General features: G+C 32.0%; 2 protein-coding genes across 5 annotated transcripts; both read left to right on the top strand.

Moving 5' to 3' along the window:
• Positions 1-4,999: 4,999 nt before the first annotated feature.
• Positions 5,000-8,087, top strand: LOC108982837 (protein DMR6-LIKE OXYGENASE 2-like). Of its 2 annotated transcripts, none has more exons than XM_035684727.1 (5): positions 5,000-5,303; positions 5,415-5,650; positions 5,895-6,222; positions 6,366-6,595; positions 7,904-8,087. In XM_035684727.1, exons 1-5 carry the CDS (start codon positions 5,070-5,072, stop codon positions 7,905-7,907), a joined length of 1,032 nt encoding a protein of 343 aa, XP_035540620.1. In that variant the 5' UTR covers positions 5,000-5,069; the 3' UTR covers positions 7,908-8,087. The 2 variants fall into 2 exon arrangements, with proteins under 2 accessions (XP_035540620.1, XP_018809840.2); XM_018954295.2 differs by having other exon boundaries at positions 7,900-8,087.
• Positions 8,088-8,722: 635 nt separating this feature from the next.
• LOC108982838 (protein DMR6-LIKE OXYGENASE 2-like) lies at positions 8,723-14,583 on the top strand. 3 transcript variants are annotated; one of them, XM_018954296.2, is made up of 7 exons: positions 8,723-9,097; positions 9,188-9,423; positions 9,797-10,124; positions 11,008-12,423; positions 12,532-12,767; positions 13,785-14,112; positions 14,240-14,583. In XM_018954296.2, exons 1-4 carry the CDS (start codon positions 8,879-8,881, stop codon positions 11,251-11,253), a joined length of 1,029 nt encoding a protein of 342 aa, XP_018809841.2. In that variant the 5' UTR covers positions 8,723-8,878; the 3' UTR covers positions 11,254-12,423; positions 12,532-12,767; positions 13,785-14,112; positions 14,240-14,583. The 3 variants fall into 3 exon arrangements, with proteins under 3 accessions (XP_018809841.2, XP_035540583.1, XP_035540584.1); XM_035684690.1 differs by lacking the exon at positions 8,723-9,097; XM_035684691.1 differs by lacking the exons at positions 8,723-9,097; positions 9,188-9,423; positions 9,797-10,124 and having other exon boundaries at positions 12,321-12,423; positions 12,516-12,767.
• The last annotated feature ends 3,505 nt before the right edge of the window (positions 14,584-18,088 follow it).

Genomic DNA, 18,088 nt, shown 5'->3' with positions numbered 1-18,088 from the left:
TATTTTTATTGTAAAGTATACTTAACGTATCATATAAAATCATGTTAGTTTGTAAATTTATTTTTGTATAATCTCTTTGTGACTATAGTACTTTTCCTTAAAAAAATGTATAAATTATTTAGAATCCACATAAAAGAATTATTATTATTTTTAATAATAGATCCCAACATTTTTTTTTAAATGAATGCATACAAGTTACACACCCTAAAACTATATATATATTATCAAATGAGTAGTACTACATGTACTTACACTTTCACTTATAAGAATTATTTTGTTAATTATATTTTGAAATTCACATTTTGAATTTTAAATTTCATAATTTTCAACATATTAATTCTTGACATGTAAAGAAGTAAATTTCTTGTAAGTTTTTCTTAAATATATTTAGCATTTTTCTTATCAAATTAGTGAGAAAACTGCGGGTGATTATCATAGGCACTTAAATTACTGATATAAGCGTTCTTCCCAATCATATTTATTTGTATATTTAGGTCTTGTTTAGGTTCATAGTTAATCTCAACTAATCTAATCTAATCATTATAATTTTTTTAAAATTTTCACACAAAATATAATAAACAATTCAACTATTTCAAATCTTAAAACAATAATAATATTAAAAAATATATTTTATAATAATATTTTATTCAACTTTCAACTTTCATATTAAATCATCTCATCTCAAGTACTCATTATCCAAACCGCACCTTAATTTTTGAACAACTATAAAATGCTTTACACACCCACGTATCGAGAGGAAATTTCTATATATGAAACAATTGGACTTACTTATTTTTAATCTCTGTGTGTTGAGTCTGTTGACTTCTAATTATCGTGGCACCTAAATTAATGCATGGTGAATCCTGCTTTTCATCTCTGTGTTTGGGAAAATGAAAAATTGTTGTTGTAGTTGTTGACACGCAGAGATTTCAATGGAGTGCAAAGAAAGAACCTGGGAAGTAGCAAAGGGAGTTGCTTAAAGGAATATCGATGAGCTTGGGATTGGAAGACGGCTACATAGAAAAGACCATGAATTTGGATTCCGGTTTACAGATCTTCTCTGCAAACTTGTATCCGCCATGTCCATAGCCATAACTAGCAATGGGCATGCCTTCTGGTTCCGATCGCGGCCTCTTGACCTCCTTGTGCAAAATGCAAATGGGATCTCTGGCCTTCAAGTGCAGCCTAAATGGAAGTGGGTCACTGTCAATTGCAACATTGCCACTTCGGCTCCAATCAATTTATAAATTTTCTACCATTCTTCATTTCTATGTTCGATTTAGGAAATTGACAAGTAAAACAAAATCGTGTACTCTTTCCAGGTCGAAAAATGATAGATGCAATCTTGAATGCGTAAGTATCGTATAATAATTTTAAAAAAAATGAATAAATACGATATTCACATAAAAAAAATTATTTTTTTAATAATATACTCTACTCTTTTTAAAAATAATGGCACAACGATTATACACTTCACGACAATACCCAATTACAATCCCGCTTAGAGCACTTTCATTGGATTAGCTAAACTTAAAGTACATTTTTTATGAATGTAAGATGAATTTAACTTTTAGCTATTTCATTCACATAAGTCTCCACATTGGAATAATCATTTTTTCATTATATGACAATAAAATAATATAAGATGAATTTGATTTTAGCTATTCACATCAAATCTCCACATTAGATTATCTATTTATTCATTATATAGTAATGAGTAATTAATAATTTTAAAAATATTTTAATTTTTTTAAATTATAAATTTATTTTATTTTATCATATTTTACTATTCATAATATTATATATTAAGTAGTAATCATATTCTAATTATATTTTTTCAATTGTCATTTAAAAGGGAGAGAGAAATAATTAATATAAAATGTATTTGATGAATGAATAGTTCCTTTCAAATTTGGAAATAATTTTAGAAGTGACTGTAGCTAAATTCTATTTAGCTATTCTAATGTGATCACATTTTATGATTTAATAACTAAATTTTCAATAGATTTAATTTTTAATTAATCTAAAGAAAGTGCTCTTAGGATTACCAACTATATATAAGAATTATTAAATAAGGCTTTTGAAATTTGTTTGGGCTCAGCCCTTTACTCCGTTGGGATTTGTAACCTCATTGCCGTTAATGAATTGGGCTGGATTGCGTGTCCTTTGTTATGCCCAGCTCGTTGGAAGTTGGAATGGTTTTTGTTTTTTATTTACCCTTATTATAATATAATTATAATTGCATATAACAAAATGCCAAAACAATATCGGATTTACGTTGGTTTTAATATTTCTGCTAGAGTTTCAGAAAGGAGACCAAGTGTTTGAGAAAAGTTCTCATTGAGAGAATATTCTTTACAGAGTGATCTTGCATATTTTGTACACCAAATACAGTGACCCTTTGGGTCCTATTTATACAAAGCTGGGATAATGAAAATGAAGAAAATATATTCTAGACTTTGGGGACCACAAGAATCAGTTTCTCAATTCTGTTATTCTGCCGCACCCTCTATGGAAGATTCTTGGTGCTATGGAATGTGCTCGGACGTGGGCCTCTCCTTCATGACTCTGTTGTTCTGCCACAGCAGGTACCATTTCCTTAACAATTTCCAACATGATTCGGGATCAGTTGTGCTGTTATATCTTAGAAGAGTCAAGTCAAGATGAGTTTTACTGTACCAGTTAATTTGAGACTTTGTCCATTACAGAGGGGTTGAATCTCCTTAAAAAGAACGAGATTTCCGTGCTTAAGTCCAAATTAGTTTCGTTTTAATTTTAATTTAATTGTAATTTTTATTATATTATTGTGAATTTTACCAACAAAAGGTTTAGGCATCACAAATAAAGTTCACAACATTTTAGAACTACAAAAATAAATTCGTAGCTGATCATATGCATAAATGTGATGCATAAGATCAATTTTATAATTAAAAAAAGAAAAATGATAGGGTTACTACCCTCTTACTATTTATTTATTACTTTTTTTTATATTTGATTTTTTTTTAATTTTTTTTTTTACTTGATGGTTAAGAAAGTGACTATTAGTAAAATTATATATATATTTTAATTTTTTCTTAATGATTAAGGATATTAAAAAAATACTTTAAAAAAATAAGTACACTAGAAATAATAAAAATATAGTAAAAAGATAATAACTACCCTTAAAAAATTATAATTTGACATGCTACATCATATCGTTATAGTTCGTGAATTTACTAAAGATAAAGAATTCGTGGGTAGTAAAGCTTCGTTTGGTTGATTAATTCTTCTCAATTCATTTCAACTCATTATTATAATCTTTTCAAATTTTAATACAAAATATAATAAATAATTCAATTTTTTCAAATCTCAAAATAATAATAATATTAAAAAATAATATTCTAACAATATTTTATCATCTCAACTCAACTTAATTCAATTCATTTCAACATCTAAACACAACCTAAATGTAGTTGAGATTGAAATTTGAATAGAATAGACTAGGTAAGCCGTCTAAATTAAATTTTCTCTAAATTGGTTGGCTAGAAACATTTTAGATTCTACAAACCTCAAGGTCAATGCGGTGGTTGGAGAAATGTTGACACTGGCAACTTTGAATATTAAACAGTAGCCGGGTTGGGGTTGAAAGAGTAAGAGCATTAGTATTGATTTATGCATATAGATATATAAAATTATCTCTTTTATATATCTACTTTGACATTTAAGCAAAATTTTCATACTGGTTTATGTATATTTGATACATAATAATATTATTTTATTATTATTAATTTTTTTTATATATATTTTGTAATTAACATCCACTATATACATTTGACATTAATAATACAAATGTAATAATAAAAAATATAATTTTTTATATATTATATTAAAAATATAATAAAATAAAAATATATATATATAATATATTATAATAATAAAATGAATATGCAAGTAAATGTTTGTTGTGTTGTTGAATAAGAGAGAAAAGGAAATGATTGTGAGAGAGAGAGAGTGGGATGAGAGAGAAATAATGATTAAAATATGATTTATAGGGTGAATAGTAATTATCTAAATTTGGATAAGCACTATTTATAGATAGCTAAATATTTGGATATGCATAAACCAATGTGAAAGATTTTATGATCATATTATACAAATATGACTTTACATATGCATATGCATAGACTAATTCTAATGCTCTTAAGCCAGGTTTTAAACCCCACCATCTTTGTCTATGATACAATGTTGTTCAATTTGTTACCTAATTATTTATCAATAATTTTATCTGAATTTTTTTACATTATATATCAACTATATGATATAATTTAACTTAAAAGATAAATTTTAAATATTATAAATCAAATTATATTACATGAATAATATTGTACGGTGTAAAAATTTTTGAATAACATTACTCGTATCTTCATACTTCATTGTTACCCACTTTTAAAAAATATTATATATAACCTTAGTATTTTTATAAATTATATCCTTAAATTGATATAACTCTATATGATAAAGGAAATCTATTTTATATTAAAATTAATTTTACAAATTATCACGTTATTTTAAATTTCGTCAATTTTTACGAAACCTTTTTTACAATTAAAATATTTACCTAACTTTATCGCCCACGCTCCACACGCACGTCGGTTGGTCGGTGGTAGTTGAAGCGCTATGCTGCTTAAAGTCATGGGCGGCCATAAATGAATTTTCCATCAATGATGCTTAAACATGTTTTTTTCCTTTTACTTCTATTTATCGATGGAATTTCACACGAAGTTTTCTAGTCAAGACCGTAAATAAAATTAAAAAAAAAAATATTTAATCTGTTTGATTACGTGTAGAGCATAAGTTTTTCCCGAAAAGTCAGGCACTTGCCATCCCATTCCGACCCTCATTCTATTGGTATTGTTAGCTAGAAATTAAAAATAAACAAGTTTCATGCTCAGGTTTTTCATCGCACGCTATATAAAGACACAGGCCTTCTGCTAGCTGCATTATACATCCCAAACACAGTTCAGTCTCAGATAAGCATAATTATTCCCTCCTCGTCAACCCCAGGCCAGGCCGTCCCCAACATCAACACCATGATAAGCATCAAGCAATTACTAGCTCAAACAAGTGGCGGTCTCACCTCCAATATTATTCCCACCGCTTACAACTTCACTCCCAATAACATCCATCTACCAGTTTCGGATGAAGTATTTGAGGATTCCATCCCTACCATCGACTTCTCTCTCCTTACCTCTGGTACACCCGAGCAACGGTCCAAGATCGTCAATGACCTTGGCAAAGCCTGTCAAGACTGGGGCTTTTTCGTGGTAAATAAATATATTAATAATATTGCACTAACTTTGTCTTAGACTCTTAGGGTACTTAATTTATACTACGTACGTACGTGTATTGGTATTAAGGTTGATGATTATAATCAGGTGATCAATCATGGTGTGCCGGAGAGCCTGATGAAGGTGATGATTGAGACTTGTGGAGAGTTTTTCAAACTGACGGAGGAGGAGAAACAGGAATATGCAGGGAAGCATATTTTGGACCCAATCTTTTATGGCACCAGCATTAATGGTGCAGCGACCCAAGTGTTATTTTGGAGGGATTTTATCAAGTTTTTCGTTCATCCCAAGTTTCACTGTCCATCCAAACCCATTGGATTTAGGTAATAATCATATTAATTAATTAATGCCTCTTCCCTGTTCAGAATCTTCAGGATCATCGATCATTGGTTACTTTATAACGAGTAATTAATACTAGTTGTAGCAGCGATGATGATGTTTTAATATTATGCTTAAAATTTCATCTCACGAGTAGAAGCATAGTAAATTTTAGAAGTATACTAGTTCTACGTCACTTATTTGGAAAATATGGCCTAATTTTGCTGTTGTACGTAATTGTTGAAACAGAGAGATTTCAATGGAGTACAGCAAAAGAACGTGGGAAGTAGCCAGAGAGTTGATGAAAGGAATATCAATGAGCTTGGGGTTGGAAGAAGGCTACGTAGAAAAGGCAATGAATTTGGAATCGGGTTTACAGCTTATGGCTGCAAACCTATATCCGCCATGTTCACAGCCGGAAGTAGCAATAGGCTTACCTCCTCACTCAGATCACGGCCTCTTGACCCTTCTTATTCATAATGGGATCTGTGGCCTTCAGGTGCAACATAAAGAGAAGTGGGTCGACGTATATTCCAATTCCAATGCATTCGTGGTTAACATTGGCAATCACATGGAGGTGAATCCCGATCTATAACACTATCAAGTTCATTAATTTTCATCTTTCTATATATATATATATTTTTTTTTTTTCTCGACCAAGAAATTTGATTATTCGGATCTTAATTTCTAACCAAGAAATATTAATTTAATTTCTACAAGATATTGAGTAACGGCAAGTACAAAAGTGCTTTCCATCGGGCACTTGTGAATGGAACGGATACAAGAATATCGATACCAGTATTGTATGGACCAGCACTGGAAACAGTAGTGAGCCCAGCACCAGAGTTGTTGGTCGACAATGAAACGTCCAATCCACCAGCATATGCGGGAATGACGTACAGGGAGTACTTGGAAATGCTGCAGGCCAGAATCAATGCCAAAATTCACAAGTAATTAATTATTATTGCTTTTGGATTTAGAACTTACGGATAATTCGGACTTTGTGGTTTCTGTCCGGAAGTAAGAAGGGCCACCTCTCTATCTATCTATCCATCAAAAAATACATGATGTGTCGAGCTTTGTCAATTTAGGCCTCTTTTGTTTTGAAAAAATATTTTATTTTATCTTATCTCATCTCATCATTATAATTTTTTCAACTTTTAATATAAAATAAAATAAACAATTCAAATTTTTTAAATTTCAAAATAAAAATAATATTAAAAAATATACTATAACAATATTTTATTTAATTTTTTAACTTTAATCTCATCTCATATTCGAAAACAAACGAGGCCTTAAAAGCCTAAAACACTTTATATTTTATATTTAATAAATAAATATGTATTAGTTTCAATTGAAATATTGAAAATAATGGATGTTATATATCAGTGGAATATATTATTATTCCAAATATTATTAGGAGTTGTGTCATGTAGCCCTAATAAGGCAACAGTTGGTCATCAATAAAAGATTGTCCTGTATGTTTATTTTGCAAAATCATTTGTTTCTTAGCTCGAATTCACCTATATATAAATTTTAGAAAAGTGTTCTTTATTATTATTATTATTTTAAATATTATTTTTCATCATGTTTTGATATGACATCAAATGATCGGTAGAACTTTCAAGCAAACAAAATAAAAAAGTAATAATAAAATAAAATAAAGAAGAGCAAAAAAGCACCATAGATTGCATGCAATTTATATGGGTCAGGGGGCATTTCACCGTATTTGGGAAGATATTAAGGTGGTTGTAACGTTTTAAGGGAAACCCAAATCACATCTGGGTCTATGTTCTAAAAGTACTAAAAATCAATGATATATGTAATTGGAATTTCATTGAAATTGTTAGAACGAGCAAGAAGTATTTCTTCATCCCAAATAATGTACATGTGATCCCATAGGTTACCTATCATTATTACATATTGAGAAATTCTATTTACAGTCTCTAAATAGAGATTGTATGTGTAAGCCCTTCATTAAATTGAAAAAAATACTATTTTGATAAAGATATTATTGTAATTTTAAAAAAATTTAAAGATAAAATTAACTAAACTTGTAATACAGTCTCTAAATAAAGACTGTAAGTAGCATTGCTCTTACACATAATGGGGTATGAAAATTGTATTGTGTTTTGTGGAAGAAGTCCATGAGTTGAGTGTTAGGTGATGGCAGCTCCAAATTCCACTCTACAAATGCAAAGAAAAGACCTAAAAAAGCATGAAAATGGCTGTTAACAGTGTATTCTTCACCCAGCTAGCTAGCTCAACCATGCCAGAGAAAATTGAAGTAGACCATCCATCGATCCCTTGACAGACACGTACAGTTAAGTGTAAGGAATGCGTGGAACTTCATGATCACGAGCAAAGCAACAAGATTGATGGAAAATCCTAGCTGTTTGGATATTTCAAGAATCTCGGCTGTCTAGAAGTTGTATATATTCTGCTCACGTACCTCATATATATATATATATATAAAAGAATAATGTTATTATGTCTCTCTATTTTATCTTCTCATTTTGATTGTTTATGTATTTAATTTTTTTAAATTTTTATTTACTTATTAATTAAGAAGTAATTATTAGTTTATTGATATTTTTTTTATATTTTTTTTAAAAATGTTTAGAAATGTTAAAAAATATGAATAAGAAAAATTTTAAAAATTTAAAAAACAATCTTGTCTAGGGGTACCTGGGCGGTCACCGCCGCCTAGTAGCAATCTATATATAATATTACAAGGAGCAGCTTCAAACCTTGTTATCTGTTTGTTGTCCTACCAGACGATATTGTTCTCTTTGACAAGTTATTTATTTATACAAAAAAGTAGTGAATAATTTGTAAATAGTATTGAGATAGTATGTGATGATCTCAAATCACCTCACTAACCAAATATATTAAAACACATAATAAGCTTGTATAAAATAAAAATATATAAAAATGATAAAAACAAAAACAAGAATAAACACCAAAAAAATAAAATAAAATAAATACTCAAAACAATAAAATTTTTTTAAAAAAAATTCGGAAGTGTGTGTGGAAAGAACACCATAACTCAAAATAGAGACGTTTCTGTAGATCTATCACATAATTGACCCCAAGGATATCAAGGATTCAAGGTGTCTGGTGTTGTGACCGCAAAAAGATATGGACAAGCGAAGGAAATTAACATGCGCTGCGCTAGTTGATGAGCATCTCTATGCAATCCCTATCCATCATCACAGATCAAACTACCCACGATGATAAGCATCAAACAACTAGCTGAATCACCTGGCCTCACCTCCGTCCCTCCCACCTACACTTTCACCCCGAATCCCAATGATCATCCAGTTTCAGATGATCAAAAAGACTCAATCCCCGTCATTGACTTCGCTCGCCTCACCTCCGGCACTCCCGATCAACGCTCCAAGCTCGTCCATGACCTTGGCAAGGCCTGCCAAGACTGGGGCTTCTTCATGGTAAATTCATTAACGTGGTTTGCGTTATCCTTCTATACGTCTGCATATATAGTCGATCCGTGTATGTATATTGAGGTTGATGGCTGTCAGGTGATCAATCATGGTGTGCCCGAGAGCCAGATGAAGGCGTTGATCAAGGCTTGCGGTGAGTTCTTCAATCTGAAGGAGGAGGAGAAGCAGGAATTTGCAGGGAAGCATGTTCTGGATTCCATCAGGTGCGGCACCAGCTTTAATGCATCTGTGGACAAAGTATTATTTTGGAGGGATTTTCTCAAGGTTTTTGTACATCCCAAGTTTCACTCACCGACTAAACCCTCTGGATTCAGGTATTGCCTAATCTTTTAGATCTGTTAAGAACCTCCAAAGTTGATCAGAACTTCAATATTGCATACCTTAATTAGGCTCGACATGAGATACTCCTTATCTTCCTCATGATCTTGTTTTATTTGTTTTTTCAAACATTAACATATGACTATGCAAATGCACATATCTAGAAGAAATGTCAACTGTAAACTTGTGGAAAAATCGAACGGACTTCTAGTCTCTAGCTATGTGATTCTGCGCGTAGTTAATTATGTTTCTTTTGTTCCTGACTTCTAATCATGGACCCTAAACCGATGGAGAATATGCTTTCCAGTTTCCATCTCAGTGGAACCATGCCAATTTAATTTCAATTGTCTCCTGTATTTGTTGCCATAGAGAGATCTTATTGGAGTACAGCAAAAGAACCCGAAAACTAGCTCTGGACTTGCTGGAAGGAATATCAGTGAGCTTGGGATTAGAAGACGGCTATATGGAAAAGGCCATGAATTTGGAATCGGGTTTACAGATCCTGGCTGCAAACTTTTATCCGCCATGTCCAGAGCCAGAAGTAGCAATGGGCATGCCTTCTCATTCTGATCACGGCCTTTTGACCCTCCTCATACATAATGGAATCTCCGGCCTACAGGTGCAACATAAAGGAAAGTGGATTAATGTAAATTCCATTCCCAATGCATTCGTGGTTAACATTGGCGACCACTTGGAGGTGAGTTGAATCCCAAATTTTGCATTATGTATATATTTACACACACACAGACACACTCGTTTTTATTGTAAGAGTTTTATTTAAACTATATGTCCCATACATCCATATCCCGATAGGTTTAGAATAATTCAATACTTATCATTGAATTAATGAATCACAATGAGATAAGATTAATTCTAATGAACTAAGATTAACTTTATATCTAATTATAGTGAGACAAAAAATATCTAGATTTCTTGATGGTCAGAAGTCTATAAATAGTACTGAGGGGTTAAGGGTTTTCACCTACAATATCATTGTGCCTCTAATTGTCGGGAGACACTTATAAGACTAAGTTGTTAGGGTGATCTTTCTCTCATAATCAGGTTAGATTCTTATCGAATTGTAATGGAGAAAAGTACGTCTTTTAACTGTTGTTATTTTATTTCGTGTATTATAAAAAATCAAAAATTCAATTATTAATGTCCATATTAAAATATTTAACATTTATTTCATTGCATGTATTGTTGCAGTTGTTTTTACTCCCGGCCTTTATTTCTTATTAGCAACTATGTAGGCAAAATTGAAGCAAATTGCTAGTTCTTGGTGTTAAGTAGGGGTGGTAATTGAACTAGCTAGTAAACCAGAGGCATAAGTTCTGCTCCCATTTCCTTTTATAAAAGACTGTAGAAAAACTTCATTAAAAGAAAGGACAAGCTTCAAGATCAAGTCTATGCCAGTTCAAGCTCAAGTATGAAATTGAAATAGAAAAATTAACTCATACATGTTATGGATCCGTATTGATGCAGTTGTAGAACACGTTTCTTTACTTTGTTGATAATACTTAACCAACAATTTTGATTCTTCAAAAGTTTCTGAAAAAACATTGTTAATTTTCTGCAAGATTGTGAGCAACGGCAGGTACAAGAGTATCTTACATCGGGCAACAGTGAATGAAAAAGCTACCAGAATATCGATAGCTACGGTTTATGGACCATCGCTAGACACGGTTGTTAGTCCAGCACCAGAGTTGGTTAACCTTGAAACCAATCCACCAGCATTCAAAGGAATGAAGTACGGGGAGTACTTGGAAATGCAGCAGAGCAACAAGCTTGATGGCAAATCCTGTTTGCATCATGTGGCTGTCTAGATAGAGTATTTAATCTGCTCTATCCTGTTTGAAGGGTCTGATGTTGCACTTGATCACATACCAATTGCAATTATTGTCCGTAGCTTTCAAATTAAGTAGTCTGGTTTTGGAGATATTTTATATAATTAAAATATTGCGTGCAAAAAATTATAACATGTAAGTATCGCGACAGCAACATTGACGTGATTGCCCATGATAGTAGATTAGGTTCGTTTGGTTATTAGATTGTACTCAGATGAATCGAGTGCAGTTCATATTTAGATTGCAGATATTTCTAAATATCTAAATTTTTAATTCTTAAATTTTTAAATTCATTTTAATTTAAAACTTCTTTATATACATTAGATTTACAATTTTTTTCAAGTTAACACTTTTTTACAAGTAGAACTCACGATCTTTTTTAATTTTATATAAATATATTTAAATTCATCTTAATATTTAAATACATCTAAACTCATCTTAGATAAAATTTACAAAACTTACTCTACTATTTCTCACTACTATTCATAGAAAATTTAACTTAGTTCAATATCTAAATATTGCAATCAAGACTCTGTTTGAATGTTGAGCTGAGTTGAGTTCTCTTTAAATAGTAATGAATTGAGATGGTAAAATGAGTTTTGTGGAATCTACCTAAGATAAATTTATATGTTAAGATGAGTTTAGATATATTTATAAAAAATTAAAAGAGATTGTGAGTTTTATGTGTAAAGTGTTATTGAGTTGTAAAAAATTATAGATTTTAAGTGTGAAAAAATTTTAAATTGAGATAAATTTAATAATTTTATAATTGAGTTTTTGGATTTTAGATTTGAGAGTTGAGAGTTGAGAGTTGAGAGGTTGTGGGGCCCAAGGATGAAGACAAAGCTATATTATTCACGTGGGCTTTGGCAACTAAACCAGTTGAAGCCCCCGTAGCATCTCTGGCCTCCGCATGTTCAACACAGGATGATGTTAAGCACCAAACAACTAGCCGAAACGCCTGGCCTCACCTCCATCCCTCGCACCTACAACTTCACTCGGGATCCCAACGAAGAACCAATTTCGGATGAGTTTGAAGACTCCATCCCTGTCATTGACTTCTCTCTCCTCGCCTCCGGTACTCCTCATCAACGGTCCAAGATCGTCCATGACCTCGGCAAAGCCTGCCAAGACTGGGGCTGTTTCATGGTAAATGAAGTACTACTACTAGATTGTTTGCTTTCTCAAAGTAATTTACTTGTAAAGAGAGGTAATTAATGCACGTACGCTTAATTGTTGAGGTTGATCGATCATCAGGTGATCAATCATGGTGTGCCGGAGAGCCTGATGAAGGCGATGGTTGAGGCGTGTGGAGAATTTTTCAATCTGGCGGAGGAGGAGAAGCAAGAATTTGCAGGGAAGCATGTCTTGGACTCGCTCAGGTGTGGCGCCAGCATCAATGGTTCAACCGACCACGTATTTTTTTGGAGGGATTATCTCAAGTTTTTTGCACATCCCAACTTTCACTCTCCAAGCAAACCCACAGGATTCAGGTAATTAATTAATATTGTCTCTTTTCGTATACCTTCCGGCTCTCTCAAATTCTCAATTCCAACCGTTGAGAGCATGCATGCAGTAGCAAATCTAAAAATTCTTTCCTACTTTAGGGAGGTTGATCATGTGGGGGACTTTCATAGATTTTAACCAGAATTTGGGAAGAAAGCCAATTTGAGGAGGGGATGATCATGTGGATGATCTCGGCAAACACAATTCTTCTTCTTTTTACTTTGAAAAGAAATATATTAAAAAAAATCATCATATTTGTATAGAGATAGAAAGGAAGACGCGATACAGAGAGAAGAAAAACAAGAAGAGTAGGTAGAAGAAGCCTAGAGAAAGAACCTTCAAGAATCATGATCTGGTTGTTTGTGAATGGTAGATTAGATGCTGTATAATAATGATAACCATATTAATATATATTATATTAATCAATCCTAAGATATTAATGAATAATAATTTGGGATAAACTTCTAATTAATTTTGTCAATCGTATAATATGTTGAGGACTAATCTCACATTACCTGTAGATAAGGTATTGTGCATGCTTATAAAGAATGAACAATTATTTTTTGTAAAACCGATTTTATGAGATGAGTTAGACTCATGAATTTCTTTATGGTATCCAGGCCTGTCACAAGACGAATGATGATCCACACTATTTACCTTGTGATAAGGACTAGGAAAAATACTGACCTGCACGTGAGGAAGGTGTTGAGGAATAATCTCACATTGCTTTGGACAAGGTCTTAGGCATGTTTATAAGGAATGAACAATAATCTCTTATAGAACCAGTTTAATGAGATGAGTTAGGGTCATGAATTTTTTCATAATATTGTTGTTGGCATGTATAAATGATTTGAATGAACCTCTATCTAGTAAATCTGGAGTATATAAGTGCTTTCACTAATGCGACAATATTTTTTGTCCTCTTAGAATGCAGTAAATTAATTTGTAGTTCATGACCTGTCGTATAACGTTACTTTTGCTGTTTGTATTTATAATTGCCACAGAGAGATTGCATTAGATTACAGCACAAGAACACGAAAAGTGGCTATGGAGTTGGTGAAAGGAATATCAGCGAGCTTGGGATTGGAAGAGGGCTATATAGAGAAGGCTTTGAATATGGAATTGGGTCTTCAGATCTTCATTTCAAACTTCTTTCCGCCTTGTCCACAACCTGAACTCGCAAGGGGATTGCCTCCTCATTCCGACCACGCCCTCTTGACCCTTCTTATAAATAATGGCATCTCTGGCTTTCAGCTGCAGCGTCAAGGGAAATGGGTCAATGTTAATTCGATTCCTAATGCATTCATGGTTATCTTTGGCGATCAAATGGAGGTTCGTCTTAAAATCAGGCATTTCAATTCCATTTTCACCTTTCTCTTTACTTTAATATGCAATTTTATCTTCACCAAACTTGAATGTTTCTTCAAGAATTTCAATCAAAGCCTTTGTTTGGTGCAAGATTATGAGCAACGGCAAGTACGAGTGTGCTGTACATCGGGCAACTGTGAATGGAAAAGCTACAAGAATGTCGATAGCCATGCTGTTTGGACCAGCACTAGAAACAGTTGTTGGGCCAGCACCAGAGTTGGTTGACAATGAAACCAATCCACCAGCATTCACCGCCATGAAGTACAGGAAATACTTGGAACTGCAGCAAACCAACAAGATAATTGGGAAATGCGCTCTGGATCGTGTCCGAATCTTGTCTGTCTAGAGTATATCTGTAATGTATCCTGGCACATGTACTGAAAACTCTTATTTTCCCCGAATGCTGGGAGTTGGAAGTCTGATGGTTCATGAAGAGTTGAAGTTAGTTCTGTACTCTCAGGTATATATATATATATATATATATATATATATATATATATATATATATATATATGTGTGTGTGTGTGTGTGTGAACCCATGTATATAATTGGGCGCAAATTATGAGTGAATGTGGAACTACATACATAATCTCGAATTGGAATTTGCCATTTAACTATGTACATAAAAGTCATGTCAAAGGAAAATTTATATACTATATTACCTTTTCACTTTTATCCTACTAAGTAATATATGACACATTTATCATTATTAAGTGATTATTTTTTACATACTTCTTTATTATCTAATGGTGATGAATGTGTTATATACTATTTAATATGGTCAAAATAAGATAAGAGTGCGGTGTATCATTACTCAAAATGGAACATTTATGACTACATTTTTTACTTCTGAAAGAATAAATAAATAAGAAAAATTCTATAGATCATATTACCATCTCATTTTCATTCCACTAAGTATGATGTGACATTTTTATCACTATTAAATAATTTTTTATTATATAATTTTTTATCATCTAATGATGATAAATGTGTTATATATTATTTAGTATGATCAAAATATGATGAGAATGTGATGTATAATATTATTTAATAAATAAAGGAAAGAAAAGGAGGCAAGTTGGTTACTTGGCCAACAGCTAATGGAACTCATTTTAGAGCACTGGCAATGGACTAGCCATTGCCAAGTCCAACTCTAATTTGCATCAGATTTTGGGATAAAATCCCTGGCATTGGACTCAGCAAAGCCATAATTTTCTAATTTATGCTACAGTAATTTTAAGTCTCTCGTCATTGTTGGCGAGCTCCTGTAGTAAGATCAAATGAATATTTTATCACTATCCGCCCAACTGCCCCTCTCTTTTTCCCTCGTTTTCCATTTCCCTCGTGTTTCCCTCGTCTCTCATCTCTCGTATTTCCCTCTTTCTCTCGCCATTTTTTTTTCTGCCTCGCCCCTCTTCTCTCCCTCTCTCTGTAGCTCGTCTCTCCCTCTTCTCTCAGTCCACCATTTTTTTTTCTGAAACCTTTCTTCCTCTTCTCTCCCTCGCTCCGTCGCTCGTCTCTCCCTCTTCTCTCCTTCCACCATTTTTATTTTCTGAAACCCTTCTCCCTCTTCTCTCCCTCGCTGTGTCCCTCTTCTCTCTTTCTCAATCGATTTTATCTTCGTTCCTGGGTCGATCTTCACGGTTGTGCAATTTCGTCTCTCTCTATCGGCTTGGCTCAACAACGCAGCAGCACTCTCTCTCGGTTTGGGTTGGTAAAACTACTGAAACTTTATTTGGGTAAGCTTTGTATTGATTAATTTGAGTATGAATTTGTGCATTTCTGAAATGGGTATGAATTTGTTTGGGTAAGCTGGTTATACACAGTTGCTGATTTTTCTGAAGTTTGTGTTGCTGATTTTTCTGAGGTTGTTTATTATCGCGTCCAGCCAACCAACACCCCATGAGCTTGTATTGTTTTTTTCGGTTCTTTTTTTTTTTCTGTTTGCTATACAATACTTGGTTTTGTATTGTTTGCTGTTATTGTTTTTGTATTAATTAAGGGTTTTGATTTGGACCTATTGGCTCAAGTTTAATTAGCAATTAGGAAGTCACATGAAGTGAGAGATTGCCTTATTAGGATAGAGATTGACTGTAGGACTTTCGGTGTTAATATATGAAACACAGCTTACCCAAGAGTGAAAAAGATAAGACACATGAAGTGAGATTTTACTACATTTACTACACCTTTGGTTTTATCCAGACATTCATAGAAATTGGATCTCTATATTTAACTTGAGATTTATTCTTGCCAGTCTAATCCTTCTTAGAGCATTCTCATTGGCTTGGCCAAATGAGAAAATTATTTAAAATTTAGATAACTTGTATAAAAAAACTCTACATTGGATTGACCATCTTAAAAATAATTTGCATTTTTGCTACAGTCTTTGGCCAAATATAGAGAACCATAATTGGTTCTCCAAATATTAAAATACTAATTTCTCACTCCAAGCAAACAAATTAAATTAATTAGAATATAATTAACATTTAATATTTAGAATATAATTATTATTAACATTTGATAATACTTTTTTAATATTAATTTAATTAGAATATAATTATTATTAACATTTAATAATACTTTTTTAATATTAATTTAATTAAAATATAATTATTATTAACATTTAATAATAATTTTTTTAATATTAATTTAACTAGAATATAATTATTACTAACATTTAATAAAACTTTTTTTAATATTAATTTAATTAGAATATAATTATTATTAACATTTAATAAAACTTTTTTTAATATTAATTTAATTAGAATATAATTATTATTAACATTTAATATTAATTTTTTTAATATTAATTTAACTAGAATATAATTATTATTAACATTTAATTGGTAGAACTATAAAATGTGATAAAAATAAATTTAATTAATTAATTATTAAAATAATAATATTTTAGTATTATATAGAATGTGAATGGCTAATCCAATGTGGGGATTGAATTTAAATGGAATAGACAAATGTAAAAAAGTGTGATATTGGCTAAATTTTGAAGATGCATTTGCCCAAGCCAATGAGAATGCTCTTAAAAATATTATGACGTCAAAACACTCCATGTCTTAGACTAAATGCAGTCATCTATTTTTAAGTGAAATTAAAATAGATAATGGTTTTTGAGAACTTGGGTCATATTATTAGACTAAATGCAGTCATCTTCTCTTAACAAAAGGCTAATGTCCAATTAGCAATTTTTGAAGATTCGAAGTCCCATTCCGAAGGTAGATCTAACTTTCATTCGACACCTTACTATGTAGATATCTAACTTGTAATATTTATAGAACTAATTTTTTTGAGAATTAGTGGTTGCCCAGCCACATGTGGGCTAGATAAATATGTGGCTGGATAGCAACTAAATTTATGGACTGTGGATATTATCTTTGTTGGTAATTTGTGGACTGTTTTGGTAACTTTTATGTGGCTGGAATCAAGTTGTCAGGTTATTTGTAGCTTCTTTTGACTTGTGCCAGCAATGTGGACTTGAATTAGAAAATAAGAAGGGAAGCTGATATGTGGTTTACTTGTGGATAAAGTGCTTGCAAGTAATTAAGTCTGGATTAGATTTAATATATCATATACACTTTTCATTTTGTTTAGGATCTCATATTAGATTTTTCATAATTGAACAAGAGAATTACATAATTGAACAAGAGAATTGTGATATACACCAGATATGAATGAATTTTCCCTATAATGAGATAAGATTGTTGGGATAGTTGGACATGATGATGCTGGTTACAGTGTGGCCAACCCTTCGAAAAGGCTACAAGGTTGTTAGAAGGGAGCAAATAAATATCTCTACATATTGACATAAGTTGTTGAGCTTTCCAGGAATTAAGGTTTAGTTTTAGTCTCTCTTCAGTCTTGTGAATGTAAGCCAATTCCATGTCAAGATGTTTTTCTTCCAATAGATTGATTAGTTGAACTAGAC

Source organism: Juglans regia, chromosome 13, assembly GCF_001411555.2.
Source record: "Juglans regia cultivar Chandler chromosome 13, Walnut 2.0, whole genome shotgun sequence".
NCBI classification, from domain to species: domain Eukaryota; kingdom Viridiplantae; phylum Streptophyta; class Magnoliopsida; order Fagales; family Juglandaceae; genus Juglans; species Juglans regia.
This window is presented reverse-complemented; position numbering and strand designations above follow the sequence as displayed.

Coding starts and splice junctions, on each gene's coding strand:
- LOC108982837 (XM_035684727.1), top strand. CDS start 5,070: ATGATAAGCATCAAGCAATTACTAGCTCAAACAAGTGGCGGTCTCACC. Junction 5,651..5,894: donor TCCAAACCCATTGGATTTAG/GTAATAATCATA, acceptor TTGTTGAAACAG/AGAGATTTCAATGGAGTACA. Junction 6,223..6,365: donor ACATTGGCAATCACATGGAG/GTGAATCCCGAT, acceptor AATTTCTACAAG/ATATTGAGTAACGGCAAGTA.
- LOC108982838 (XM_035684690.1), top strand. CDS start 12,202: ATGATGTTAAGCACCAAACAACTAGCCGAAACGCCTGGCCTCACCTCC. Junction 12,424..12,531: donor AAGACTGGGGCTGTTTCATG/GTAAATGAAGTA, acceptor ATCGATCATCAG/GTGATCAATCATGGTGTGCC. Junction 12,768..13,784: donor AGCAAACCCACAGGATTCAG/GTAATTAATTAA, acceptor TAATTGCCACAG/AGAGATTGCATTAGATTACA.